Source organism: Scyliorhinus torazame, chromosome 19 (assembly GCF_047496885.1).
Source record: "Scyliorhinus torazame isolate Kashiwa2021f chromosome 19, sScyTor2.1, whole genome shotgun sequence".
Taxonomy (NCBI): domain Eukaryota; kingdom Metazoa; phylum Chordata; class Chondrichthyes; order Carcharhiniformes; family Scyliorhinidae; genus Scyliorhinus; species Scyliorhinus torazame.
In genome coordinates, this window is record NC_092725.1 from 23,544,825 (window position 1) to 23,570,901 (window position 26,077).

At 56.7% G+C, this 26,077-nt stretch overlaps 1 protein-coding gene across 1 annotated transcript in view; it reads left to right on the plus strand.

The window, feature by feature from the left end:
- The first annotated feature begins 1,998 nt into the window (after positions 1-1,998).
- Positions 1,999-26,077, plus strand: part of LOC140396640 (integrin alpha-M-like) — a 283,291-nt gene continuing 259,212 nt past the window's right edge. The window contains exons 1-3 of the mRNA XM_072485434.1: positions 1,999-2,625; positions 6,783-6,897; positions 13,060-13,166. Of these exons, the coding sequence (XP_072341535.1) occupies positions 2,583-2,625; positions 6,783-6,897; positions 13,060-13,166 (265 nt within the window). The 5' untranslated portion in view covers positions 1,999-2,582. The remainder of the gene's footprint in view (positions 2,626-6,782; positions 6,898-13,059; positions 13,167-26,077) is intronic.

Genomic DNA, 26,077 nt, shown 5'->3' on the forward strand with positions numbered 1-26,077 from the left:
ACAGATATCTCCCTGAGAAAACTGTGACTAATGCACCTCAGCTCGAAATAGGCCCAGATCATTGTTGGTGGCCTTTGATTAGTCAGTTCGGGCGGCTGTGGCAATCTTAACCTTTGTCAATAGAGGAATTGAGTAAAAAGATACGGCAGTCATTGTCAAATACTTCCTAGCACCCCGAGTTTGGCCCCAAGTTGAGGATTGTGTCCAATCCTGGGCCTCTGCGTTCTTGGGAAGGATTCCAGGTCCCTGGGTAGGGTGTGGAGGGTGATTTCCCAGACAATGGCCGGCCCCAGGATGTGCATGAAGTGGGATTTGTGCCGAGGAGACCGAGATAGAATCGAGACCGATCAAAATCACAAAGGGGTTCACACCGAGAAATTGGAGGGAAACCAGTTGGGGGGGAGGGCGGAGGGGGGGAGGGGGGGGGTGGGGCAGACTGAAGTCACCAAGAGTACAGAAAAGGGCTGACTGGTTGTGTCAGAGAGTGGTTGGAGCTCGGGAGCAGGCCATTCTGCCCACTGCAGCTCTTTGCTGGCCCCCTGCTCACCAGCTCACCCCAATATCCTCACCCCCACCTTTGTTCGCCCCGTGCAAATCCCCACTCCGATGACCTCATAAATTCCTCGCTCGAACCCGCCTCCACCATGCTCTGGGGCAGCGTGTTCCAGATCCTCTCTGCGTGGAGAAGGCCCCCCTCGTGTTTCCCTCGCTTCTCTCACCAACCATCTTCACTCCTGAAAAGTGAGCGATGATGCATTTTGGGCAGACTAACCAAGACAAGCTTGGCTCTCGGAGGACCAGAGGGACATTGGTGCGCATGTCCCTAGGTCCATGAAGACAGCAGGACAGGTAGGTGAGGTGGTGAGAAGGCAGATAGGATACTTGCCACTATTAACCAAGTTATCGAATCTAAGAGCTGGGAGGTTATGCTGGAGCTGTATAAAACACTGGTTAGGCCTCAATTAGAGCACGTTCTGGACACCACACTACAGGAAGGATGTGTTTGCACTAGAGAGGGTGCAGAGAAGATTCACCAGGATGCTGCCTGGGCTGGAGAGTTTCAGCGATGAAGAGAGGCTGGTTAGGCTGGAGGGTTTTCCTTGGAGCAGAGAAGGCTGAGGGGGTCCTGATTGAGGTGTACAAAGTTATGAGGGGCACAAAGAGTGGATAGGAAGGAACCTTTCTCCTAGTGGAGGCATCAATAACTCGGGGGCACAGATTTCAGGTAAGGAGCAGGAGGTTTGGAGGGAATTTGAGGAAAAACCTTTCACCCAGAGACTGGGTTGGAATCTGGGACTCGCTGCCTGAAAGGGGAGAGAGGCGGGAATCCTCACCACATTTAAGAAGCATTTAGATGAGCACTTCATGCATCATCGCTGTGCAATGCTTCGGCGCTGGTGATGGACAATTAGAATAGAGAGGTGCTTGATCACTGGCCCACAGACACGATGGGCCGAAAGGGCCTCTTTCCGTGCTGTTAACCCCATAACTATGACTATGTCTGCTCTCTCAACCTGTCCTGCCACATCCTGGGGCTGGTTTAGCACACAGGGCTAAATCGCTGGCTTTGAAAGCAGACCAAGGCAGGCCAGCAGCACGGTTCAATTCCCGTACCGGCCTCCCCGAACAGGCGCCGGAATGTGGCGACTAGGGGCTTTTCACAGTAACTTCATTGAAGCCTACTTGTGACAATAAGCGATTTTCATTTCATTCAATGATTTATTCACATACACCAGCAGGATGCTCCGCTCCCGCACTCTGTTTAAAATTGGAGAGCATGTTGATGGGCACATTGTGGTGTTGAAGGCAGGAATGTGATGTGCCTCGGCAGTGCAGGTCTCGTCCTCTGCCCTGGCTGTTGGCCAAGTTTAATGAGGGTTCACCCCAGCTTCCTGGCTGCTTAGTGGCTGACTGACTCTGGCTGACTCACACACACACACAGATTACAACATCCCAGCTTCTCGCCACAACGGGAAGAAGGTTAGGCAGTTCGAGAGCGGTTCGAGCTGAAGCGGTCTCTGCTCAGTAACAGCAGCACCAAGCTCGGCTGTCAGAAGAGAAGTGAGCTTGTTCAGTGTCTTCCCGCCTTCCCTACCTCTCTGTCTCCCACTCACTCCCTCCCACTCTCCCTCCCTCACTCTTTCTCTCTTTTCTCTCTCTCCCTCCCTCACTCTCACCCTCCTTCCCTCTCTCACACGCCCTCTCTATCCCTCACTCACTCACTCCCTCACTCTTTTCCACGCTCCCTCTCCTTCCTACCCTCCCTCACTCCCTTTCCCCCGCGCTCTCTCTTTGTCTCTCCCTCCTTCGCCGTCCCCCTCTCATTGACTCTTTGCTGTTTTCTCTCTCTCAGTTCCTCACTCTCTTGTCCACCCTCCCTCTCCTCATCACTCCTTCTCTCGCTCCCTCTCTTGATCGCCTGTGCTGTCTCCATTCTTTGTCTCTCTCTTGGTTGCTACCTCTCTCTCATTCCCTCTCTCCTGCTCTCTCTCCATCTCAGTCCCTCCTCCCTCTCTACCTTCCTTCTGCCCTCTTTCCCGCCCTTCAGTCTCCGCCACGCCACTGGACACACGGAAACAGGAATGATGGCTCACCTGGTGCCCGCGATGCTGTTCCTCACAGTTGGTGAGTCCTTTACACATTTAAACCTCAGTTAAGCTCCACGAGCAAGTGGCCAGGGGCAGATCCAGTATCAGCAGAAATCAGCTTGAGGTTGATCCCACCAGTGCCATTTTCTGACAATCTCGGCCAATGAGGTCGATTTCGAAGCGTCTTCAATATGGGGACATTTGTGCACAGCATGATCCCACAAGGGGGCAGGGAGCTGACCCACATGTTGGTGACGTTAGGTTCAAGGGTAATTATTAGTCCCTCATCTGCAACAGAACCTTCTCCTTCCCAAAGGGGCTACCAGGGAATTCTACTTCCGCGAGAGAGAGAGAGCAGAGAGCAAACTTACCTTTGAATTACCTTCCAGACCTCTTCACACTGACCCTCCGACAGTGTGGTGCGCCCTCAGCACTGACCCTCCAACAGTGAGGCTCTCCCTCAGCACTGACCCTCCGACAGTGAGGCTCTCCCTCAGCACTGACCGTCTGACAGTGCGGCTCTCCCTCAGTACTGACCCTCCGACAGTGTGGCGCTCCCTCAGCACTGTCCCTCTGACAGTGCGGCGCTCCCTCAGCACTCACCCTCCGACAGTGAGGCTCTCCCTCAGCACTGACCCTCCAACAGTGAGGCTCTCCCTCAGCACTGACCCTCTGACAGTGCGGTGCTCCCTCAGTACTGACCCTCTGACAGGGCGGCGCTCCCTCAGTACTGACCCTCCGACAGTGCGGCACTCACTCAGCATTGACCCTCCGACAGTGCGGCGCTCCCTCAGCACTGACCCTCTGACAGTGCGGTGCTCCCTCAGTACTGATCCTCCAATGGTGCGGTGCTTCCTCAGCACTGACCCTCTGACAGGGCGGCGCTCCCTCAGTACTGACCCTCCGACAGTGCGGTGCTCCCTCAGTACTGACCGTCCGACAGTGCGGCGCTCCCTCAGTACTGACCCTCCGACAGTGCGGCGCTCCCTCAGTACTGACCCTCCGACAGTGCGGTGCTCCCTCAGCACTGACCCTCCGACAGTGCGGCGCTCCCTCAGTACTGACCCTCCGACAGTGCGGTGCTCCCTCAGCACTGACCCTCCGACAGTGCGGCGCTCCCTCAGAACTGATCCTCCGACAGTGCGGCACTCCCTCAGTACTGACCCTCTGACAGTGCGGCACTCCCTCAGTACTGACCCTCAGACAGTGCGGCACTCCCTCAGTACTGACCCTCAGACAGTGCGGCACTCCCTCAGAACTGATCCTCCGACAGTGCGGTGCTCCCTCAGTACTGACCCTCCGACAGTGCGGCACTCCCTCAGTACTGATCCTCCGACAGTGCGGCACTCCCTCAGTACTGACCCTCCGACAGTGCGGCACTCCCTCAGTACTGATCCTCCGACAGTGCGGCACTCCCTCAGTACTGACCCTCCGACAGTGCGGTGCTCCCTCAGTGCTGATCCTCCGACAGTGCGGCACTCCCTCAGTACTGATCCTCCGACAGTGCGGCACTCCCTCAGTACTGACCCTCCGACATTGCGGTGCTCCCTCAGTACTGACCCTCTGACAGTGCGGCACTCCCTCAGTACTGACCCTCCGACAGTGCGGTGCTCCCTCAGTGCTGTCCTGCCGATCAGAAAATTGAGTTGGTTTGAAAGGAGAGAGTTCGCAAAGACTGGCATTTTCTAGTTTTTGAAATGAGTTTTCAGCCGAGCTGCAAGTTCATTGTGACGGCACCCGACCCCTGTGTCGTTTACCCCAGCGAGGTCATTTTGAAACGCAGTGATAGGAAGTCCTGGAGTTGGGCCCCCCGATGAGATTTACCCAGGCACTGTCAGGGTTTAGTGCCAGGCGAAGAGTCAAGGTCAGTGCCAAGGACACTACCAGTGGACAGTGCCAGAGGGCATTGCCAGGGTACAGACCTTGGCCCTCTCTTCACCTGGGGAGCTCCACCTGCTGTGTGCCCCCGGCCGGGGCTCTGCCAAAGCCCCAGTTGCCCAGACCAGTGGAAAAGCCGAACGTTGGTGTGGCCATGTGTGTGATTACATGCCTGTCTTTATTTGTATGTGTACATGTCTGTATTTATGTATGTGTGCATACTAGCCTGTATTTATATGTGTGTACACATGCTGTATTTATGTGTGTGTATACATGCCTGTATTTGTGTGTGTGTGTATACATGCCTGTGTTTATGAGTATGTGTGAGTATATATAGTCATGCCTGCATTTATGTGTGTGTATACATGCCTGTATTTATGTGTGTGTACATATGCCTGTATTTGTGTGTGTGTGTATACATGCCTGTGTTTATGAGTATGTGTGAGTATATATAGTCATGCCTGCATTTATGTGTGTGTATACATGCCTGTATTTATGTGTGTGTACATATGCCTGTATTTGTGTGTGTGTGTATACATGCCTGTATTTATGTTTGTGTGTATACATGCCTGTATTTATGTGTGTGTACACATGCTGTATTTATGTGTGTGTGTACATGCCTGTATTTATGTGTGTGTACATGCCTGTGTTTATTTGTGTGTGTTCATGCCTGTATTTATGTGTGTGTGTACATGCCTGTATTTATGTGTGTGTACATGCCTTTATTTATGTGTGTGTGTACATGCCTGTGTTTATTTGTGTGTGTTCATGCCTGTATTTATGTGTGTGTGTACATACCTGTGTTTATTTGTGTGTGTTCATGCCTGTATTTGTGTGTGTGTACATGCCTGTGTTTATGTGTGTGTGTACATGCCTGTATTTATGTGTGTGTGTACATGCCTGTATTTATGTGTGTGTGTACATGCCTGTGTTTATGTGTGTGTGTACATGCCTGTATTTATGTGTGTGTGTACATGCCTGTATTTATGTGTGTGTGTACATGCCTGTGGTAATTTGTGTGTGTTCATGACTGTAGTTATGTGTGTGTGTACATGCCTGTATTTATGTGTGTGTGTACATGCCTGTATTTATGTGTGTGTGTACATGCCTGTATTTATGTGTGTGTGTACATGCCTGTATTTATGTGTGTGTGTACATGCCTGTATTTATGTGTGTGTGTACATGCCTGTATTTATGTGTTTGTGTACATGCCTGTGTTTATTTGCGTGTGTTCATGCCTGTATTTATGTGTGTGTACATGCCTGTATTTATGTGTGTGTACATGCCTGTGTTTATTTGTGTGTGTACATGCCTGTGTTTATTTGCGTGTGTTCATGCCTGTATTTATGTGTGTGTGTACATGCCTGTATTTATGTGTGTGTGTACATGCCTGTATTTATGTGTGTGTGTACATGCCTGTATTTATGTGTGTGTGTACATGCCTGTGGTAATTTGTGTGTGTTCATGCCTGTATTTATGTTTGTGTGTACATGCCTGTATTTATGTGTGTGTACATGCCTGTATTTATGTGTTTGTGTACATGCCTGTGTTTATTTGCGTGTGTTCATGCCTGTATTTATGTGTGTGTACATGCCTGTATTTATGTGTGTGTACATGCCTGTATTTATGTGTGTGTACATGCCTGTATTTATGTGTGTGTACATGCCTGTATTTATGTGTGTGTACATGCCTGTATTTATGTGTGTGTACATGCCTGTATTTATGTGTGTGTGTACATGCCTGTGTTTATTTGTGTGTGTTCATGCCTGTATTTATGTGTGTGTGTACATGCCTGTATTTATGTGTGTGTGTACATGCCTGTATTTATGTGTGTGTGTACATGCCTTTATTTATCTGTGTGTGTACATGCCTGTGTTTATTTGTGTGTGTTCATGCCTGTATTTATGTGTGTGTGTACATGCTGTGTTTATTTGTGTGTGTTCATGCCTGTATTTATGTGTGTGGTGTGTGTGTACATGCCTGTGTTTATGTGTGTGTATATGTGGTAGTATGCATTAGGGGTCATGTGGGACTGTGAAGCCGTGATGCCATTGGCTGACAGATCCCGGGTCCTGGTTGGCTGTTGATCTCTAGCTCCGCCCTGAAGGCGGAGTATAAGAACCAGGAGTTCTCCCCGCAGCTCCAGTCTGTTGCTGAACTGCGGGGAACAAGTCACGCTTAATAAAGCCTCATCGACTTCATCTCTATTCGTCTCTCGTAAGTCATTGTGCGCTACAGTATACATGCCTGTATTTATGTGCATGTGTTTATCTATATTGGATACTCATTAACTATCTTACTCTCGCTCTTCCCCAGGATTCCAGTCAGTTTGCAGTTTTAATCTGGAGACTGTCAATCCGAAATCCTTCGCTCAGGATCCACAATCACAGTTTGGCTACAGGGTCACACAGGTCAATGGTGGCCAAAATTGGTAGGTGCTGCTGACAGTGACCACTGTGACCTTCAACCCTCCACCATTACCCACTCACCCACAAGCCTCAGACCCTCCTCTCACTCACTCAATGACCCTTGGCCCCTCCTCTCTCACTCACTCAATGACCCTTGGCCCCTCCTCTCTCACTCTCTCAATGACCGCTGGCCCCTCCTCTCTCACTCTCTCAATGACCCTTGGCCCCTCCTCTCTCACTCTCTCAATGTCCCTCAGGCCCTCCTCTCTCACCCACTCAATGTCCCTCAGACCCCTCCCTCTCTCACTCACTCAATGACCCTTGGCCCCTCCTCTCTCACTCTCTCAATGACCCTTGGCCCCTCCTCTCTCAATGTCCCTCAGACCCCTCTCTCACTCACTCAATGACCCTTGGCCGCTCCTCTCTCACTCTCTCAATGTCCCTCAGACCCCTCCCTCTCTCACTCACTCAATGACCCTTGGCCCCTCCTCTCTCACTCTCTCAGTGTCCCTCAGACCCTCCTCTCTCACTCTTGCAATGTCCCTCAGACCCCTCCCTCTCTCACTCGCTCAATGACCCTTGGCCCCTCCTCTCTCACTCTCTCAGTGTCCCTCAGACCCTCCTCTCTCACTCACTCAATGACCCTTGGCCCCTCCTCTCTCACTCTCTCAATGACCCTTGGCCCCTCCTCTCTCACACTCTCAATGTCCCTCAGACCCTCCTCTCTCACTCACTCAATGACCCATGGCCCCTCCTCTCTCACTCACTCAATGTCCCTCAGACCCCTCCCTCTCTCACTCACTCAATGACCCTTGGCCCCTCCTCTCTCACTCTCTCAATGTCCCTCAGACCCCTCCCTCTCTCACTCACTCAATGACCCTTGGCCCCTCCCTCTCTCACTAACTCAATGTCCCTCAGACACTCCTCTCTCACTAACTCAATGTCCCTCAGACCTCTCTCACTCACTCAATGACCCTTGGCCCCTCCTCTCTCACTCACTCAGTGTCCTTCAGTTCCTCCTTTCTCACTCACTCAATGTCCCTCAGACCCTCTTCTCTCACTCACTCAATGACCCTTGGCCCCTCCTCTTTCACACTCTCAATGTCCCTCAGACCCTCCTCTCTCACTCACTCAATGACCCTTGGCCCCTCCTCTCTCACTCTCTCAATGTCCCTCAGACCCCTCCCTCTCTCACTTACTCAATGACCCTTGGCCCCTCCCTCTCTCACTAACTCAATGTCCCTCAGACACTCCTCTCTCACTAACTCAATGTCCCTTAGACCTCTCTCACTCACTCAATGACCCCTGGCCCCTCCTCTCTCACACTCTCAATGTCCCTCAGACCCTCCTCTCTCACCCACTCAATGTCCCTCAGACCCCTCCCTCTCTCACCCACTCAATGTCCCTCAGACCCTCCTCTCGCTCACTCAATGTCCCTCAGACCTCTCCCTCTCTCACTCACTCAATGACCCTTGGCCCCTCCTCTCTCACTCTCTCAATGACCCTTGGCCCCTCCTCTCTCAATGTCCCTCAGACCCCTCCCTCGCTCACTCACTCAATGACCCTTGGCCGCTCCTCTCTCACTCTCTCAATGTCCCTCAGACCCCTCCCTCTCTCACTCACTCAATGACCCTTGGCCCCTCCTCTCTCACTCACTCAATGACCCCTGGCCCCTCCTCTCTCACTCTCTCAATGACCCTTGGCCCCTCCTCTCTCACTCACTCAATGACCCCTGGCCCCTCCTCTCTCACTCTCTCAATGACCCTTGGCCCCTCCTCTCTCACTCTCTCAATGTCCCTCAGACCCTCCTCTCTCACCCACTCAATGTCCCTCAGACCCCTCCCTCTCTCACCCACTCAATGTCCCTCAGACCCTCCTCTCGCTCACTCAATGTCCCTCAGACCCCTCCCTCTCTCACTCACTCAATGACCCTTGGCCCCTCCTCTCTCACTCACTCGATGACCCTTGGCCGCTCCTCTCTCACTCTCTCAATGACCCTTGGCCCCTCCTCTCTCACCCACTCAATGTCCCTCAGACCCCTCCCTCTCTCACCCACTCAATGTCCCTCAGACCCTCCTCTCGCTCACTCAATGTCCCTCAGACCCCTCCCTCTCTCACTCACTCAATGACCCTTGGCCCCTCCTCTCTCACTCACTCAATGACCCTTGGCCGCTCCTCTCTCACTCTCTCAATGACCCTTGGCCCCTCCTCTCTCACCCACTCAATGTCCCTCAGACCCCTCCCTCTCTCACCCACTCAATGTCCCTCAGACCCTCCTCTCGCTCACTCAATGTCCCTCAGACCCCTCCCTCTCTCTCTCACTCAATGACCCTTGGCCCCTCCTCTCTCACTCTCTCAATGACCCTTGGCCCCTCCTCTGTCACTCACTCAATGACCCTTGGCCCCTCCTCTCTCACTCTCTCAATGACACTTGGCCCCTCCTCTCTCAATGTCCCTCAGACCCTCCTCTCTCACTCTCTCAATGACACTTGGCCCCTCCTCTCTCAATGTCCCTCAGACCCTCCTCTCTCACTCTCTCAATGACCCTTGGCCCCTCCTCTCTCAATGTCCCTCAGACCCCTCCCTCGCTCACTCACTCAATGACCCTTGGCCGCTCCTCTCTCACTCTCTCAATGTCCCTCAGACCCTCCTCTCTCACTCTCTCAATATCCCTCAGACCCCTCCCTCTCTCACTCACTCAATGACCCTTGGCCCCTCCTCTCTCACTCTCTCAATGTCCCTCAGACCCCTCCCTCTCTCACTCACTCAATGACCCTTGGCCCCTCCTCTCTCACTCTCTCAGTGTCCCTCAGACACTCCTCTCTCACTCACTCAATGACCCTTGGCCCCTCCTCTCTCACTCTCTCAGTGTCCCTCAGACCCTCCTCTCTCACTCACTCAATGACCCTTGGCCCCTCCTCTCTCACTCTCTCAATGACCCTTGGCCCCTCCTCTCTCACACTCTCAATGTCCCTCAGACCCTCCTCTCTCACTCACTCAATGACCCTTGGCCCCTCCTCTCTCACACTCTCAATGTCCCTCAGACCCTCCTCTCTCACTCACTCAATGACCCTTGGCCCCTCCTCTCTCACTCTCTCAATGTCCCTCAGACCCCTCCCTCTCTCACTCACTCAATGACCCTTGGCCCCGCCCTCTCTCACTCACTCAATGTCCCTCAGACACTCCTCTCTCACTAACTCAATGTCCCTCAGACCTCTCTCACTCACTCAATGACCCTTGGCCCCTCCTCTCTCACTCACTCAGTGTCCTTCAGTTCCTCCTTTCTCACTCACTCAATGTCCCTCAGACCCTCTTCTCTCACTGACTCAATGTTTCCCGGGTTCACCCCTATCACTCACTATCCTTCGAACTCTCCTCTCTCAATCACTCACTATCCATCAGACTCCACCTCTCCCTCTCCCTCAATGTCCCTCGGACCCTGCTCTCCTTCAATGTTCCTCGGACCCTCCTCTCCATCTCAGTCAATGTTTCCCAGCACTCCCCTCTCTCTATCTCTCTCTCTAATGTCTCTCAGACCCTCCTCTCTCTCACTCAATGTCCCTCAGACCCTCTTCTCTCACTCACTCAATGTCCCTCAGACCCCCCTCTCTCACTCACTCAATGTCCCTCAGACCCTCCTTTCTCACTCACTCAATGTCCCTCAGACCCCCCCTCTCTCACTCACTCAATGTCCCTCAGACACTCCTCTCTCACTCACTCAATGGTCCCTCAGACCCTCCTCTCACTCACTCAATGTCCCTCAGACCCCTCCTCTCTCACTCACGCAATGTCCCTCAGACCCTCCTCTCTCACTCACTCAATGTCCCTCAGACCCCCCCTCTCTCACTCACTCAATGGTCCCTCAGACCCTCCTCTCTCACTCACTCAATGGTCCCTCAGACCCTCCTCTCACTCACTCAATGTCCCTCAGACCCTCCTCTCTCACTCACTCAATGTCCCTCAGACCCTCCTCTCTCACTCACTCAATGGTCCCTCAGACCCTCCTCTCTCTCTATCACTTAATGTACCTCAGATCCCTCCTCTCACTCACTCAATGTCCCTCAGACCCTCCTCTCTCACTCACTCAATGTCCCTCAGACACCCCTCTCTCACTTACTCAATCTCCCTCAGACCCCTCCCTCTCTCACAATGTCCCTCAGACCCTACTCTCTCACTCACTCAATGTCCCTCAGACCCTCCTCGCTCACTCACTCAATGTCCCTCAGACCCCTCCTCTCACTCACTCAACATTCCTCAGACCCTCCTCGTTCACTCACTCAATGTCCCTCAGACCCCTCCTCTCACTCACTCAATGTCCCTCAGACCCCTCCTCTCACTCACTCAATATTCCTCAGACCCTCCTCGTTCACTCACTCAATGTCCCTCAGACCCCTCCTCTCACTCACTCAATGTCCCTCAGACCCCTCCTCTCACTCACTCAACATTCCTCAGACCCCTCCTCTCACTCACTCAATGTCCCTCAGACCCCTCCTCTCACTCACTCAATGTCCCTCAGACCCCTCCTCTCACTCACTCAATGTCCCTCAGACCCCTCCTCTCACTCACTCAACATTCCTCAGACCCCTCCTCTCACTCACTCAATGTCCCTCAGACCCCTCCTCTCACTCACTCAATGTCCCTCAGAGCCCTCCTCTCACTCACTCAACATTCCTCAGACCCTCCTCTCTCACTCACTCAATGTCCCTCAGACCCTACTCTCTCACTCACTCAATGTTCCTCAGACCCTCCTCTCTCACTCACTCAATGTCTGGACTGGACTGTGGTTGCAAGAGCAGGTCAGAGGCTGGGAATCCTGCGGAGAGTAACTCACCTCCTGACTCCTCCTGTCCACCATCGACAAGGACACAAGTCAGGAGTGTGATGGGACCCTCTCCACCTGCCTGGATGAGTGCGGCTCCCAACAATACTCGAGAAGCTCGACACCATCCAGGACAAAGCAGCCCCGCTCGATCGACACCCCACCCACAGACACTCACTCCCTCCACCACCGACACACAGCAGCAGCCGTGTGTACCGTCTACAAGATGCTCTGCAGCGATTGGCCAATGCTCCTTCGACAGCGCCTACCAAACCCGCCACCTCTACCATCTAGAGGGACAAGGGCAGCAGACACACGGGCAACACCCACCGCCTGCAAGTTCCAACCCCCACACTCGCCATCCTGACTGGGAAATACATCGGCCGTTCCTTCACTGTCGCTGGGTCAAACCCCCTCCCTAACAGCACTGTGGGTGTACCTACACCACACGGGACTGCCGCGGTTCAAGATGGCGGCTCACCCACCACCTTCTCAAGGGGCAATTAAGGCTGGGAATGAAATGCTGTGCCCGGCCAGCGAAGCCCACATCCCATAAATTAATTTTAAACATTCGGACTGTCATTCATCCGGTGTGGCTTGAACCCTCTTCACACTCAGTGCCCCCCCCCCCCCCCCTCCCCCCCCCCCCGCCACCTTCTTAGGCCCTCAGTTGCTTTTGGACAATTCTTGCACCCTCATCTCCCTCCGTTCCGGCTTCCTAATTGCTGATTTGTCAGGTGGACTACGGGCCCGCGCTCATAGATCGAGAGATCATAGAATTTACAGTGAAGAAGGAGGCCATTCGGCCCATCGAGTCTGCACGCCCCTTGGAAAGGGCTCTCCACCCAAGCCCACACTTCCACCTCATCCCCGCAACCCAGTAACCCCACCCAACATTTTTGGGCGCTGAGGGACAATTTATCACGGCCAGTCCACCTAACCTGCACATCTTTGGACTGTGGGAGGAAACCGGAGCACCCGGAGGAAACCCACGCACACACGGGGAGAACGTGCAGACTCCGCACAGACAGTGACCCAAGCCGCACACCGAACCTGGGACCCCAGAGCTGCAAAGCAACAGTGCGAACCACTGTACTACCCAAATCTACAGCCCTATCAAGCGACGTTTACGGGTAGTATACACCGATCCTTGATACCTCCAGAAATATTTTGTGGGTAATTTACTCCTTCCAGCAGAGGTTAAGGGAGACATTTAATTGGGGCGCCCCCAACAGGAAAGATTACAGAACTGGAAACAATTGGGAAACTCCCAAAGGAAGGCAGCACAGAGCGTGATCGGGAGAACAGCCTAGCTTTGGGTTTTGAGGAACACTGCTTTGACGGTGAATATTTTTCCATGAAACAGGATGTTAGTCAGCTCCCCTCGGATGAAGGACTCCAATCAAAACGAGACCGGAGCCATTTATCAATGCAGATACAGTGATTCCACATGCTCAAAGATCAACACACCATGTAAGAAATTAAACATGATTAATGTTGAACAAAACTGCGCAGTCCCGTGGTCAGTACTGAGGGAGTGCCGCACTGTCAGAGGGTCAGGGCTGAGAGAGTTCCGTACTGTAAGAGGGTCAGTACTGAGGGAGTGTCGCACTGTCGGAGGGTCAGTACTGAGGGAGCGCCGCACTGTCGGAGGGTCAGTACTGAGGGAGTGCCGCACTGTCAGAGGGTCAGTACTGAGGGAGTGTCGCACTGTCGGAGGGTCAGTACTGAGGGAGCGCCGCACTGTCAGAGTGTCAGTACTGAGGGAGCGCCGCACTGTCAGAGGGTCAGTACTGAGGGAGTGTCGCACTGTCGGAGGGTCAGTACTGAGGGAGTACCGCACTGTCAGAGGGTCAGTACTGAGGGAGTGCCGCACTCTCAGAGGGTCAGTACTGAGGGAGTGCCGCACTGTCAGAGGGTCAGTACTGAGGGAGTGCCGCACTGTCAGAGGGTCAGTACTGAGGGAGTGCCGCACTGTCAGAGGGTCAGTACTGAGGGAGTACCGCACTGTCTGAGGGTCAGTACTGAGGGAGTGCCGCACTGTCTGAGGGTCAGTACTGAGGGAGTACCGCACTGTCTGAGGGTCAGTACTGAGGGAGCGCCGCACTGTCAGAGGGTCAGTACTGAGGAAGCGTCGCACTGTCGGAGGGTCAGTACTTAGGGAGCACCGCACTGTCGGAGGGTCAGTACTGAGGGAGCGCTGCACTGTCAGAGGGTCAGTACTGAGGGAGTGCCGCACTGTCAGAGGGTCAGGACTGAGGGAGTGCCGCACTGTCAGAGGGTCAGTACTGAGGGAGTACCGCACTGTCTGAGGGTCAGTACTGAGGGAGTGCCGCACTGTCTGAGGGTCAGTACTGAGGGAGTACCGCACTGTCTGAGGGTCAGTACTGAGGGAGCGCCGCACTGTCAGAGGGTCAGTACTGAGGAAGCGTCGCACTGTCGGAGGGTCAGTACTTAGGGAGCACCGCACTGTCGGAGGGTCAGTACTGAGGGAGCGCCGCACTGTCAGAGGGTCAGTACTGAGGGAGCGCCGCACTGTCGGAGGGTCAGTACTGAGGGAGCACCGCACTGTCAGAGGGTCAGTACTGAGAGAGTGCCGCACTGTCAGAGGGTCAGTACTGAGGGAGTGTCGCACTGTCAGAGGGTCAGTACTGAGGGAGCGCCGCACTGTCAGAGGGTCAGTACTGAGGGAGTGCCGCACTGTCAGAGGGTCCGTACTGAGGGAGTGTCGCACTGTCAGAGGGTCAGTACTGAGGGAACACCGCACTGTCAGAGGGTCAGTACTGAGGGAGTGCCGCACTGTCAGAGGGTCAGTACTGAGGGAGTGCCGCACTGTCAGAGGGTCAGTACTGAGGGAGTGTCGCACTGTCAGAGGGTCAGTACTGAGGGAGTGCCGCACTGTCAGAGGGTCAGTACTGAGGGAGTGCCGCACTGTCGGAGGGTCAGTACTGAGGGAGCGCCGCACTGTCAGAGTGTCAGTACTGAGGGAGCGCCGCACTGTCAGAGGGTCAGTACTGAGGGAGTGTCGCACTGTCGGAGGGTCAGTACTGAGGGAGTACCGCACTGTCAGAGGGTCAGTACTGAGGGAGTGCCGCACTCTCAGAGGGTCAGTACTGAGGGAGTGCCGCACTGTCAGAGGGTCAGTACTGAGGGAGTGCCGCACTGTCAGAGGGTCAGTACTGAGGGAGTGCCGCACTGTCAGAGGGTCAGTACTGAGGGAGTACCGCACTGTCTGAGGGTCAGTACTGAGGGAGTACCGCACTGTCTGAGGGTCAGTACTGAGGGAGCGCCGCACTGTCAGAGGGTCAGTACTGAGGAAGCGTCGCACTGTCGGAGGGTCAGTACTTAGGGAGCACCGCACTGTCGGAGGGTCAGTACTGAGGGAGCGCCGCACTGTCAGAGGGTCAGTACTGAGGGAGCGCCGCACTGTCGGAGGGTCAGTACTGAGGGAGCACCGCACTGTCAGAGGGTCAGTACTGAGAGAGTGCCGCACTGTCAGAGGGTCAGTACTGAGGGAGTGTCGCACTGTCAGAGGGTCAGTACTGAGGGAGCGCCGCACTGTCAGAGGGTCAGTACTGAGGGAGTGCCGCACTGTCAGAGGGTCCGTACTGAGGGAGTGTCGCACTGTCAGAGGGTCAGTACTGAGGGAACACCGCACTGTCAGAGGGTCAGTACTGAGGGAGTGCCGCACTGTCAGAGGGTCGGTACTGAGGGAGTGCCGCACTGTCAGAGGGTCCGTACTGAGGGAGTGTCGCACTGTCAGAGGGTCAGTACTGAGGGAGTGCCGCACTGTCAGAGGGTCAGTACTGAGGGAGTGCCGCACTGTCAGAGGGTCAGTACTGAGGGAGTGCCGCACTGTCAGAGGGTCAGTACTGAGGGAGTACCGCACTGTCTGAGGGTCAGTACTGAGGGAGCGCCGCACTGTCAGAGGGTCAGTACTGAGAGAGCGACGCACTGTCGGAGGGTCAGTACTGAGGGAGAGCCGCACTGTCAGAGGGTCAGTACTGAGGGAGAGCCGCACTGTCAGAGGGTCAGTACTGAGGGAGTACCGCACTGTCTGAGGGTCAGTACTGAGGGAGCGCCGCACTGTCAGAGGGTCAGTACTGAGAGAGCGACGCACTGTCGGAGGGTCAGTACTGAGGGAGAGCCGCACTGTCAGAGGGTCAGTACTGAGGGAGTACCGCACTGTCAGAGGGTCAGTACTGAGGGAGAGCCGCACTGTCGGAGGGTCAGTACTGAGGGAGTGTCGCACTGTCGGAGGGTCAGTACTTAGGGAGCACCGCACTGTCGGAGGGTCAGTACTGAGGGAGCCCCGCACTGTCAGAGGGTCAGTACTGAGAGAGTGCCGCACTGTCAGAGGGTCAGTACTGAGGGAGTGTCGCACTGTCAGAGGGTCAGTACTGAGGGAGCGCCGCACTGTCAGAGGGTCAGTACTGAGGGAGTGCCGCACTGTCAGAGGGTCCGTACTGAGGGAGTGTCGCACTGTCAGAGGGTCAGTGCTGAGGGAGCACCGCACTGTCAGAGGGTCAGTACTGAGGGAGCGCCGCACTGTCAGAGGGTCAGTACTGAGGGAGTGCCGCACTGTCAGAGGGTCCGTACTGAGGGAGTGTCGCACTGTCAGAGGGTCAGTACTGAGGGAACACCGCACTGTCAGAGGGTCAGTACTGAGGGAGAGCCACACTGTCAGAGAGTCAGTACTGAGGGAATACCGCACTGTCAGAGGGTCAGTACTGAGGGAGAGCCACACTGGCAGAGGGTCAGTACTGAGGGAGTGTGCATTGTCAGAGGGTCAGTACTGAGGGAGAGCCACACTGGCAGAGGGTCAGTACTGAGGGAGTGTGCATTGTCTGATGGTCAGTACTGAGGGAGCGCTGCACTGTCGGAGGGCCAGTACTGAGGGAGCGCCGCACTGTCGGAGGGTCAGTACTGAGGGAGCACTGCACTGTCGGAGAGTCAGTACTGAGGGAGTGCCGCACTGTCAGAGGGTCAGTACTGAGAGACCGCCGCACTGTCGGAGGGTCAGTACTGAGGGAACGCCGCACTGTCAGGGGGTCAGTACTGAGGGAGAGCCACACTGTCAGAGGGTCAGTACTGATGGAGTGTGCATTGTCTGATGGTCAGTACTGAGGGAGTGCCGCACTGTCGGAGCGTCAGCACTGAGGGAGTACCTCACTGTTGTAGGGTCAGTACTGAGGGAGTGTCGCACTGTCAGAGGGTCAGCACTGAGGGAGCCCGCACTGTTGGAGGGTCAGCGCTGAGGGTGGTCCGCACTGTCTGAGTGTCAGTGGCTATGCAACGCCGCACTGTGGGTGGGTCAGTACTGAGGGAGCGCCACACTGTCGGATGGTCGGTACTGAGGGAGTGCTGCACTGTCGGAGGGTCAGTGCTGAGGGAGCGCCACACTGTCAGAGGGTCAGTACTAAGGGAGAGCCTCACTGTCGGAGGGTCAGTGCTGAGGGAGCGCTTCACTGTCAGAGGGTCAGTACTGAGGGAGTGTCGCACTGTCGGAGGGTCAGTACTGAGGGAGTGCCGCACTGTCAGAGGGTCAGTACTGAGGGAGTGTCGCACTGTCGGAGGGTCAGTACTGAGGGAGCGCCGCACTGTCAGAGTGTCAGTACTGAGGGAGCGCCGCACTGTCAGAGGGTCAGTACTGAGGGAGTGTCGCACTGTCGGAGGGTCAGTACTGAGGGAGTACCGCACTGTCAGAGGGTCAGTACTGAGGGAGTGCCGCACTGTCAGAGGGTCAGTACTGAGGGAGTGCCGCACTGTCAGAGGGTCAGTACTGAGGGAGTACCGCACTGTCTGAGGGTCAGTACTGAGGGAGTGCCGCACTGTCTGAGGGTCAGTACTGAGGGAGTACCGCACTGTCTGAGGGTCAGTACTGAGGGAGCGCCGCACTGTCAGAGGGTCAGTACTGAGGAAGCGTCGCACTGTCGGAGGGTCAGTACTTAGGGAGCACCGCACTGTCGGAGGGTCAGTACTGAGGGAGCGCCGCACTGTCAGAGGGTCAGTACTGAGGGAGCGCCGCACTGTCGGAGGGTCAGTACTGAGGGAGCACCGCACTGTCAGAGGGTCAGTACTGAGAGAGTGCCGCACTGTCAGAGGGTCAGTACTGAGGGAGTGTCGCACTGTCAGAGGGTCAGTACTGAGGGAGCGCCGCACTGTCAGAGGGTCAGTACTGAGGGAGTGCCGCACTGTCAGAGGGTCCGTACTGAGGGAGTGTCGCACTGTCAGAGGGTCAGTACTGAGGGAACACCGCACTGTCAGAGGGTCAGTACTGAGGGAGTGCCGCACTGTCAGAGGGTCAGTACTGAGGGAGTGCCGCACTGTCAGAGGGTCCGTACTGAGGGAGTGTCGCACTGTCAGAGGGTCAGTACTGAGGGAGTGCCGCACTGTCAGAGGGTCAGTACTGAGGGAGTGCCGCACTGTCAGAGGGTCAGTACTGAGGGAGTGCCGCACTGTCAGAGGGTCAGTACTGAGGGAGTACCGCACTGTCTGAGGGTCAGTACTGAGGGAGCGCCGCACTGTCAGAGGGTCAGTACTGAGAGAGCGACGCACTGTCGGAGGGTCAGTACTGAGGGAGAGCCGCACTGTCAGAGGGTCAGTACTGAGGGAGAGCCGCACTGTCAGAGGGTCAGTACTGAGGGAGTACCGCACTGTCTGAGGGTCAGTACTGAGGGAGCGCCGCACTGTCAGAGGGTCAGTACTGAGAGAGCGACGCACTGTCGGAGGGTCAGTACTGAGGGAGAGCCGCACTGTCAGAGGGTCAGTACTGAGGGAGTACCGCACTGTCAGAGGGTCAGTACTGAGGGAGAGCCGCACTGTCGGAGGGTCAGTACTGAGGGAGTGTCGCACTGTCGGAGGGTCAGTACTTAGGGAGCACCGCACTGTCGGAGGGTCAGTACTGAGGGAGCACCGCACTGTCAGAGGGTCAGTACTGAGAGAGTGCCGCACTGTCAGAGGGTCAGTACTGAGGGAGTGTCGCACTGTCAGAGGGTCAGTACTGAGGGAGCGCCGCACTGTCAGAGGGTCAGTACTGAGGGAGTGCCGCACTGTAAGAGGGTCCGTACTGAGGGAGTGTCGCACTGTCAGAGGGTCAGTGCTGAGGGAGCACCGCACTGTCAGAGGGTCAGTACTGAGGGAGCGCCGCACTGTCAGAGGGTCAGTACTGAGGGAGTGCCGCACTGTCAGAGGGTCCGTACTGAGGGAGTGTCGCACTGTCAGAGGGTCAGTACTGAGGGAACACCGCACTGTCAGAGGGTCAGTACTGAGGGAGAGCCACACTGTCAGAGAGTCAGTACTGAGGGAATACCGCACTGTCAGAGGGTCAGTACTGAGGGAGAGCCACACTGGCAGAGGGTCAGTACTGAGGGAGTGTGCATTGTCAGAGGGTCAGTACTGAGGGAGAGCCACACTGGCAGAGGGTCAGTACTGAGGGAGTGTGCATTGTCTGATGGTCAGTACTGAGGGAGCGCTGCACTGTCGGAGGGCCAGTACTGAGGGAGCGCCGCACTGTCGGAGGGTCAGTACTGAGGGAGCGCTGCACTGTCGGAGAGTCAGTACTGAGGGAGTGCCGCACTGTCAGAGGGTCAGTACTGAGAGACCGCCGCACTGTCGGAGGGTCAGTACTGAGGGAACGCCGCACTGTCAGAGGGTCAGTACTGATGGAGTGTGCATTGTCTGATGGTCAGTACTGAGGGAGTGCCGCACTGTCGGAGCGTCAGCACTGAGGGAGTACCTCACTGTTGGAGGGTCAGTACTGAGGGAGTGTCGCACTGTCAGAGGGTCAGCACTGAGGGAGCCCGCACTGTTGGAGGGTCAGCGCTGAGGGTGGTCCGCACTGTCTGAGTGTCAGTGGCTATGGAACGCCGCACTGTGGGTGGGTCAGTACTGAGGGAGCGCCACACTGTCGGATGGTCGGTACTGAGGGAGTGCTGCACTGTCGGAGGGTCAGTGCTGAGGGAGCGCCACACTGTCAGAGGGTCAGTACTGAGGGAGTGCCGCACTGTCGGAGGGTCAGTACTGAGGGAGTGTCGCACTGTCAGAGGGTCAGTACTGAGGGAGTGCCGCACTGTCGGAGGATCAGTGCTGAGGGAGCGCCGCAGGGTCAGTGCTGAGGGAGCGCCGCACTGTCAGAGGGTCAGTACTGAGGGAGTGCCACACTGTCGGAGGATCAGTGCTGAGGGAGCGCCGCACTGTCAGAGGGTCAGTACTGAGGGAGTGCCGCACTGTCGGAAGGTCAGTACTGAGGGAGTGCCGCACTGTCAGAGGGTCAGTACTGAGGGAGTGTCGCACTGTCGGAGGGTCAGTACTGAGGGAGTGCCGCACTGTCAGAGGGTCAGTACTGATGGAGTGTGCATTGTCTGATGGTCAGTACTGAGGGAGTGCCGCACTGTCGGAGCGTCAGCACTGAGGGAGTACCTCACTGTTGGAGGGTCAGTACTGAGGGAGTGTCGCACTGTCAGAGGGTCAGCACTGAGGGAGCCCGCACTGTTGGAGGGTCAGCGCTGAGGGTGGTCCGCACTGTCTGAGTGTCAGTGGCTATGGAACGCCGCACTGTGGGTGGGTCAGTACTGAGGGAGCGCCACACTGTCGGATGGTCGGTACTGAGGGAGTGCTGCACTGTCGGAGGGTCAGTGCTGAGGGAGCGCCACACTGTCAGAGGGTCAGTACTAAGGGAGAGCCTCACTGTCGGAGGGTCAGTGCTGAGGGAGCGCTTCACTGTCAGAGGGTCAGTACTGAGGGAGTGTCGCACTGTCAGAGGGTCAGTACTGAGGGAGTGCCGCACTGTCGGAGGATCAGTGCTGAGGGAGCGCCGCAGGGTCAGTGCTGAGGGAGCGCCGCACTGTCAGAGGGTCAGTACTGAGGGAGTGCCACACTGTCGGAGGATCAGTGCTGAGGGAGCGCCGCACTGTCAGAGGGTCAGTACTGAGGGAGTGCCGCACTGTCGGAAGGTCAGTACTGAGGGAGTGCCGCACTGTCAGAGGGTCAGTACTGAGGGAGTGTCGCACTGTCGGAGGGTCAGTACTGAGGGAGTGCCGCACTGTCAGAGGGTCAGTACTGAGGGAGTGTCGCACTGTCGGAGGGTCAGTACTGAGGGAGTGTCGCACTGTCGGAGGGTCAGTACTGAGGCAGAGCCGCACTGTCGGAGGGTCAGTACTGAGGGAGCGCCGCACTGTCAGAGTGTCAGTACTGAGGGAGCGCCGCACTGTCAGAGGGTCAGTACTGAGGGAGTGTCGCACTGTCGGAGGGTCAGTACTGAGGGAGTACCTCACTGTCAGAGGGTCAGTACTGAGGGAGCGCCGCACTGTCAGAGGGTCAGTACTGAGAGAGCGACGCACTGTCGGAGGGTCAGTACTGAGGGAGAGCCGCACTGTCAGAGGGTCAGTACTGAGGGAGCACCGCACTGTCAGAGGGTCAGTACTGAGGGAGAGCCGCACTGTCAGAGGGTCAGTACTGAGGGAGTGCCGCACTGTCGGAGGATCAGTGCTGAGGGAGCGCCGCACTGTCAGAGGGTCAGTACTGAGGGAGCGCCGCACTGTCGGAGGGTCAGTACTGAGGGAGTGCCGCACTGTCAGAGGGTCAGTACTGAGGGAGTGTCGCACTGTCGGAGGGTCAGTACTGAGGGAGTGCCGCACTGTCAGAGGGTCAGTACTGAGGGAGTGTCGCACTGTTGGAGGGTCAGCACTGAGGCAGAGCCGCACTGTCAGAGTGTCAGTACTGAGGGAGCGCCACACTGTCAGAGGGTCAGTACTGAGGGAGTGTCGCACTGTCGGAGGGTCAGTACTGAGGGAGTACCTCACTGTCAGAGGGTCAGTACTGAGGGAGTGCCGCACTGTCAGAGGGTCAGTACTGAGGGAGTACCGCACTGTCTGAGGGTCAGTACTAAGGGAGCGCCGCACTGTCAGAGGGTCAGTACTGAGAGAGCGACGCACTGTCGGAGGGTCAGTACTGAGAGAGCGACGCAGTGTCGGAGGGTCAGTACTGAGGGAGAGCCGCACTGTCAAAGGGTCAGTACTGAGGGAGTACCGCACTGTCAGAGGGTCAGTACTGAGGGAGAGCCGCACTGTCGGAGGGTCAGTACTGAGGGAGTGTCGCACTGTCGAAGGGTCAGTACTTAGGGAGCACCGCACTGTCGGAGGGTCAGTACTGAGGGAGCGCCGCACTGTCGGAGGGTCAGTACTGAGGGAGCACCGCACTGTCAGAGGGTCAGTACTGAGAGAGTGCCGCACTGTCAGAGGGTCAGTACTGAGGGAGTGTCGCACTGTCGGAGGGTCAGTACTGAGGGAGAGCCGCACTGTCAGAGGGTCAGTACTGAGGGAGCGCCGCACTGTCAGAGGGTCAGTACTGAGGGAGTGTCGCACTGTCAGAGGGTCAGTACTGAGGGAGTGTCGCACTGTCAGAGGGTCAGTACTGAGGGAGCGCCGCACTGTCAGAGGGTCAGTACTGAGGGAGTGTCGCACTGTCAGAGGGTCAGTACTGAGGGAGCGCCGCACTGTCAGAGGGTCAGTACTGAGGGAGTGTCGCACTGTCAGAGGGTCAGTACTGAGGGAGCGCCGCACTGTCAGAGGGTCAGTACTGAGGGAGTGTCGCACTGTCAGAGGGTCAGTACTGAGGGAGCGCCGCACTGTCAGAGGGTCAGTACAGAGGGAGTGTCGCACTGTCAGAGGGTCAGTACCGAGGGAGTGTCGCACTGTCAGAGGGTCAGTACTGAGGGAGTGCCACACTGTCAGAGGGTCAGTACTGAGGGAGCACCGCACTGTCAGAGGGTCAGTACTGAGGGAGTGCCGCACTGTCAGAGGGTCCGTACTGAGGGAGTGTCGCACTGTCAGAGGGTCAGTACTGAGGGAGCACCGCACTGTCAGAGGGTCAGTACTGAGGGAGTGCCGCACTGTCGGAGCGTCAGCACTGAGGGAGTACCTCACTGTTGGAGGGTCAGTACTGAGGGAGTGCCGCACTGTCAGAGGGTCAGCACTGAGGGAGCCCGCACTGTTGGAGGGTCAGCGCTGAGGGTGGTCCGCACTGTCTGAGTGTCAGTGGCTAGGGAACGCCGCACTGTGGGTGGGTCAGTACTGAGGGAGCGCCACACTGTCGGATGGTCGGTACTGAGGGAGTGCTGCACTGTCGGAGGGTCAGTGCTCAGGGAACGCTGCATTGTCAAGAGGGCCAGTGCTGAGGGAGCGCCGCACTGTTGGAGGGTCAGTACTGAGGGAGTGCCGCACTGTCAGAGGGTCAGTACTAAGGGAGAGCCTCACTGTCGGAGGGTCAGTGCTGAGGGAGCGCTGCACTGTCAGAGGGTCAGTACTGAGGGAGCGCTGCAATGTCAGAGATTCGGTATTGAGGGAGCGCTGCACTGTTGGAGTGTCACTGCTCAGGGAGCGCCGCATTGTCGGAGGATCAGTGCTGAGGGAGCGCCGCACTGTCAGAGGGTCAGTACTGAGGGAGCGCCGCACTGTCGGAGGGTCAGTACTGAAGGAGCACCGCACTGTCAGAGGGTCAGTACTGAGGGAGTGTCCCACTGTCGGAGGGTCAGTACTGAGGGAGAGCCGCACTGTGAGAGGGTGAGTACTGAGGGAGTGCCGCACTGTCAGAGGGTCAGTACTAAGGGAGAGCCTCACTGTCGGAGGGTCAGTGCTGAGGGAGCGCTGCACTGTCAGAGGGTCAGTACTGAGGGAGCGCTGCAATGTCAGAGATTCGGTATTGAGGGAGCGCTGCACTGTTGGAGTGTCAGTGCTCAGGGAGCGCCGCATTGTCGGAGGATCAGTGCTGAGGGAGCGCCGCACTGTCAGAGGGTCAGTACTGAGGGAGCGCCGCACTGTCGGAGGGTCAGTACTGAGGGAGCACCGCACTGTCAGAGGGTCAGTACTGAGGGAGTGTCCCACTGTCGGAGGGTCAGTACTGAGGGAGAGCCGCACTGTGAGAGGGTGAGTACTGAGGGAGCGCCGCACTGTCTGAGGGTCAGTACTGAGGGAGTGTCACACTGTCAGAGGGTCAGTACTGAGGGATCGCCGCACTGTCAGAGGGTCAGTACTGAGGGAGTTTTGCACTGTCAGAGGGTCAGTACTGAGAGAGTACCGCACTGTCAGAGGGTCAGTACTGAGAGAGTACCGCACTGTCAGAGGGTCAGTACTGAGGGAGTGTCGCACTGTCAGAGGGTCAGTACTGAGGGAGTGCCGCACTGTCAGAGGGTCAGTACTGAGGGAGTGCCGCACTGTCGGAAGGTCAGTACTGAGGGAGTGCCGCACTGTCAGAGGGTCAGTACTGAGGGAGTGTCGCACTGTCGGAGGGTCAGTACTGAGGGAGTGCCGCACTGTCAGAGGGTCAGTACTGAGGGAGTGTCGCACTGTCGGAGGGTCAGTACTGAGGGAGTGTCGCACTGTCGGAGGGTCAGTACTGAGGCAGAGCCGCACTGTCGGAGGGTCAGTACTGAGGGAGCGCCGCACTGTCAGAGTGTCAGTACTGAGGGAGCGCCGCACTGTCAGAGGGTCAGTACTGAGGGAGTGTCGCACTGTCGGAGGGTCAGTACTGAGGGAGTACCTCACTGTCAGAGGGTCAGTACTGAGGGAGCGCCGCACTGTCAGAGGGTCAGTACTGAGAGAGCGACGCACTGTCGGAGGGTCAGTACTGAGGGAGAGCCGCACTGTCAGAGGGTCAGTACTGAGGGAGCACCGCACTGTCAGAGGGTCAGTACTGAGGGAGAGCCGCACTGTCAGAGGGTCAGTACTGAGGGAGTGCCGCACTGTCGGAGGATCAGTGCTGAGGGAGCGCCGCACTGTCAGAGGGTCAGTACTGAGGGAGCGCCGCACTGTCGGAGGGTCAGTACTGAGGGAGTGCCGCACTGTCAGAGGGTCAGTACTGAGGGAGTGTCGCACTGTCGGAGGGTCAGTACTGAGGGAGTGCCGCACTGTCAGAGGGTCAGTACTGAGGGAGTGTCGCACTGTTGGAGGGTCAGCACTGAGGCAGAGCCGCACTGTCAGAGTGTCAGTACTGAGGGAGCGCCACACTGTCAGAGGGTCAGTACTGAGGGAGTGTCGCACTGTCGGAGGGTCAGTACTGAGGGAGTACCTCACTGTCAGAGGGTCAGTACTGAGGGAGTGCCGCACTGTCAGAGGGTCAGTACTGAGGGAGTACCGCACTGTCTGAGGGTCAGTACTAAGGGAGCGCCGCACTGTCAGAGGGTCAGTACTGAGAGAGCGACGCACTGTCGGAGGGTCAGTACTGAGAGAGCGACGCAGTGTCGGAGGGTCAGTACTGAGGGAGAGCCGCACTGTCAAAGGGTCAGTACTGAGGGAGTACCGCACTGTCAGAGGGTCAGTACTGAGGGAGAGCCGCACTGTCGGAGGGTCAGTACTGAGGGAGTGTCGCACTGTCGAAGGGTCAGTACTTAGGGAGCACCGCACTGTCGGAGGGTCAGTACTGAGGGAGCGCCGCACTGTCGGAGGGTCAGTACTGAGGGAGCACCGCACTGTCAGAGGGTCAGTACTGAGAGAGTGCCGCACTGTCAGAGGGTCAGTACTGAGGGAGTGTCGCACTGTCGGAGGGTCAGTACTGAGGGAGAGCCGCACTGTCAGAGGGTCAGTACTGAGGGAGCGCCGCACTGTCAGAGGGTCAGTACTGAGGGAGTGTCGCACTGTCAGAGGGTCAGTACTGAGGGAGTGTCGCACTGTCAGAGGGTCAGTACTGAGGGAGCGCCGCACTGTCAGAGGGTCAGTACTGAGGGAGTGTCGCACTGTCAGAGGGTCAGTACTGAGGGAGCGCCGCACTGTCAGAGGGTCAGTACTGAGGGAGTGTCGCACTGTCAGAGGGTCAGTACTGAGGGAGCGCCGCACTGTCAGAGGGTCAGTACTGAGGGAGTGTCGCACTGTCAGAGGGTCAGTACTGAGGGAGCGCCGCACTGTCAGAGGGTCAGTACAGAGGGAGTGTCGCACTGTCAGAGGGTCAGTACCGAGGGAGTGTCGCACTGTCAGAGGGTCAGTACTGAGGGAGTGCCACACTGTCAGAGGGTCAGTACTGAGGGAGCACCGCACTGTCAGAGGGTCAGTACTGAGGGAGTGCCGCACTGTCAGAGGGTCCGTACTGAGGGAGTGTCGCACTGTCAGAGGGTCAGTACTGAGGGAGCACCGCACTGTCAGAGGGTCAGTACTGAGGGAGTGCCGCACTGTCGGAGCGTCAGCACTGAGGGAGTACCTCACTGTTGGAGGGTCAGTACTGAGGGAGTGCCGCACTGTCAGAGGGTCAGCACTGAGGGAGCCCGCACTGTTGGAGGGTCAGCGCTGAGGGTGGTCCGCACTGTCTGAGTGTCAGTGGCTATGGAACGCCGCACTGTGGGTGGGTCAGTACTGAGGGAGCGCCACACTGTCGGATGGTCGGTACTGTGGGAGTGC